The following is a 3906-nucleotide window of genomic DNA, read 5'->3' on the forward strand; positions in this document are numbered from 1 at the left end:
TTGAAATTGAAATATGACTTTCCTAAATATGACTTTAACACTCTTCATCCAATCTTTAAATAAACTGTGTATTATTTCCCTTCCACTTGCATCCCCACTCCACTTTCTGTTGTTCTAATACATAAAATCCCAAGAAAATACATGGATTAGACCTCTATGAGCAGGTCAAACCTTTACAAACACTGGAGATTGAAAATGGTCTCTCTGTCTCAGGCTGCTAAATCTTTGGTACTTTTCATAGATTCTTCTAAAGATTCGGGGACAGCTCATGTCTTTGTGATGGGTAGTTTGGCATCAAAGTGTCCAAAGATCAGATTTATAATTGGTTCTTTGTCAAGTTGTCTGTTTTGTGTCAAAAGTGCTGGTTCCCTTTTTTCCAGTTTAGGAGCCTTTTTATGTGCTGATGACTCATAGGTTAAAGGGAAGTGGCTTAAAAGCAACAAAAAAAAAAGAGAGAAAACACAGACTTTCAGACAGCCTGGAGAAATATTGATCAAAACCACTTCAAAAAGTTGAGAAAAAAAAAGTCTGCTCAGAAGAAAGGATAAAAAAAGAGCTGGTTTTAAACATTTGCATGCCCCTTTCTGCAAACACGTTCAGGGTTATAGCGAGCATTTTATCATGACAGGGCCCTCAAGCCCTCCTGCTGAGAACCTTGAGTTTGCAGTTCAGTCAAATGGGGACCAAAGTGTCTAACTAACTTAAAAAATTGCTATTAATCCACATACATATGTTAGTTGCTGATGCGAAAGATTTATGTCCTACATTTACCACAATTTTCCCATTATGGGACAATAAAGGGATTTTCTTTTTTCTTTTTTTTTTCTACTCTATCTGATCAAAAATACTGAATCATGTTCGTTTTAAATGTGATGGGAAAGTGTTTTTGGTGCAGCCAAAAGAATCAGAAAGCGACTCGGTTAGATCCATTAGGATGCACATCCTTGTTCTCCTCTCTCAACAAGCGTTAAAATCCCACCAGGCTAACTTTCATCTGCGCACCCTAAACATCTCCATCCATGCCTGCACTCTTCTAGATTCTCTCTGCAGCTCAGATAGGGTGATTAAAACCATGAGACCTGAAAACTGGCCTCAGGCGAACAGGGGCCTCTGGGGATAACTCAGAGGAGGAGAGATATAGACTGAGAAATGCATAGGAGAGAAAAGCAAGAGGCAAAGAACAGAAAACAAGGATGAACAAAGTGCAGAGGAGGAGCTAAAGAAGCCAGATAGTAGAAGAAGAGAGAAAAAAGAAGAGAGGCATAAGATTGAGCAAATGGCACAGGAGTGATATTGAAAACAGGCAGCTTTTTCCAGCTCCGTAAAACTCATCTCCTTGGAGATGGTGGGAGCCAGATGGACGGGGCAGAAGGTGTGAGGGATAGGAGGCAGGGAAGCACAGGGAGTGTGTTGGTGTCCTAACCTTGAAGAAGCCAATGATGCCGACTCCGTACTCCACACAGTATTTGTCCAGCAGCTCTCGGTTCCAAGCGTCCAAGTTCACATACTTAAGAATGTTCTCGTAAATCACCAGCGTAAAACGCCCCCTTTCTTTGTCAGTCAGGGTGGGCATGTCCCCCTTCCCGGGAGAAATCTCAGTCCGGTACTTGAACCGACCAGACTCCAAGATGGCCACGATCTCCTGCCCCAGTTGAGAATATTGGCTTTCCACAAACACCAGAACCACAGGATCTGTCCTGGTCCCTCCCAGGTCCAACCCGGATACCCCGGGGACGCTTCGCACCGGCAAGAGCCGGGAAGGAATGACCCTCGGGTAGTCCGAGTCTGCGGACGCTCCGTCGGGTCCGGACATGCCCACCGCCGAAGGCTCCGGCTCTCGCTTGACGCCATAGAGGAAGTAGGAGAAGATGAAGACGCTGACAGTGCAGAAGAGGAAGAGGAGGAGCAGGGAGGTCTGTAGGGGAAGGAGGCGGACCATCCGACGGAGGCGCGTCACGCATCCCAGCATCGTCTCTCGCCGCACTGCTCCGCCCTACTGGCCCAGCAACACGCCTGGGGGACAGTTTCTCTCAGCATAGGCAGAGGGGGAAAATAAAAATAAAAAAAGAATAAAAACAACGAGGCAGGCCGGGATTTCTCACAGCCGAGGTGATTGTTACAGAGCTAAAAATAAGCTGCAGGAAAATAGCAGCTGCAGCAGCCACTGAACATGGAAAGAAGGCTGTCACGTTGGCGTTCCCTCATGTTGCACCGCCGCTTATGTCACCATTTCAAAGAAGTGGAGGGGTCGTGGGTCGCGGGTACACCCTCGTGCCTGAGCCCGAGATGCAGAGAAGGGCGAGTCACTGGGGGAGACGGACGGCGGGGAACTCCATCACCTATCCATCACGTGAATCCTCCAACCATATCCTGGCGACAATGTGCACCGCTTGTCTGAGAGGAGAACAATCTCTGGAGGAAACCGGGGCCAAGCAGGTCATCAAAACGACATCGCTCTCTCACAGGACCCAAGCCGCTCCTAGAAAAGCAGGAGAAAAGAAAAAGTTCTGTTAAAATCCAGCAGCACGACACCAGCTCCTATAGAACGAGAGGCATACTGCATCCTGCAGCTGTGTGGGTTTGGTGCTGTGTGGGATATGTAGGTATATTATCAGAAAATTCACTCAGAAGTAATCCAACCCAAAGTAAGAGCTGCCAGGTTCACACTACATGCAAACAATAACCTACTGTGGCTTTCTAAAGTATTTACACCCTTAAGCTTTTCACATTTTGTCACCATATGATTGCAAACCTTGATAACCTGCAGAAGTCATACACATTTTGTAGAAAAATATCAGATATTTTTGAAGAGAAAATTTCCTCCAGTCCATTCCAGTTCTTCTAAAACATGAATACTAAGGTTGACAGAGAATTTCTAGGCTAATATGTCCTCATATATGAAAAGCTGCAAGTAAACAGAGACTGACAGGGAGGGAGGAAGGAAGAAAACAAGAAAGTAATTGACATAAGGAGAAAAGATGAAACCACAGGGATGGAAGGGTGGAGGGATATAAAACAGGACATAAACAAGAAGAAAGACACTAGGGAGGATGAAAGACAGGAAGGACTCGATGAAAAATCAGAAAGAATGTTAATGAAAGAAGACATAAGGAAGGACGAAAGACAAATACAAGCAAAGACAACAGGAAGAGAGGAGGGATATTAGAAATGATGGAGCTAGGGACAGAAAATGGAAAAACTTAGGGAAAGTATTAACCAAGAGACAAAGTAAGAAACCAAGGAAGAAGAGGATGCTGGGAAGAATTAAAGCAATAAAGAGGAGACGGAAAAAAACAAGAGGAGGAAGAGTAGAAGATCAAGAGTGGACAAAAGAATATTCACCACCATGTGTCGACAGGAGATGGTTTTCTTAAAGATGCTTCACAATAATCATTTCAGCATCTAAACGCAGGCCATAATGTTTACTTTTGGTCTCATGGCGCCATAGAAACATCTTCTGCATGTTTGCAACCTCCTACTTTTCTCTTGCATCAGTGCATTGATCTAGCCACTCCTTCATGACTACGGTAGTTTGCACCATGTTTAGCTTCACTTTGCAAGCAAGATGAATTGTCTCTAAATTTGCGAATTCACTAACTCCCAAAAATACAAAAATGTTTAAACTAATGAAATGCAGCGACGTCAGTGTGGTCGATCAGAAGAGGCAGACTGAAGCAAAAAAACTAAAAACTAAAAATGGCGGCACCGGTGGACATACCTTCCCTAAACAGTCTGTTTGAGGAGGAATACCCTCCATTTCTTTTTTGAAAAATGAGCAAAAGAGTAACTTGTGTCTTTGTGGATGGGAAATAATTTTTCTCATTCCTCATGACCGGATTTGGCAAGAGTTTGATTAATCAGTTAACTTTTCTTGTAGTGAAACAAATCAAAATGCGATATGTCACA

General features: G+C 44.0%; 1 protein-coding gene across 1 annotated transcript in view; it reads right to left on the reverse strand.

The window, feature by feature from the left end:
- LOC107094997 (bifunctional heparan sulfate N-deacetylase/N-sulfotransferase 1-like) overlaps positions 1–3906 on the reverse strand; it is a 71783-nt gene that overhangs the window by 23262 nt on the left and 44615 nt on the right. Inside the window, exon 2 of the mRNA XM_015390943.1 lies at positions 1424–2479. Within this exon, the coding sequence (XP_015246429.1) occupies positions 1424–1969 (546 nt within the window). The 5' untranslated portion in view covers positions 1970–2479. The remainder of the gene's footprint in view (positions 1–1423; positions 2480–3906) is intronic.

This window comes from Cyprinodon variegatus, unplaced genomic scaffold (assembly GCF_000732505.1).
Source record: "Cyprinodon variegatus isolate N-32 unplaced genomic scaffold, C_variegatus-1.0 Scaffold519, whole genome shotgun sequence".
NCBI lineage: Eukaryota > Metazoa > Chordata > Actinopteri > Cyprinodontiformes > Cyprinodontidae > Cyprinodon > Cyprinodon variegatus.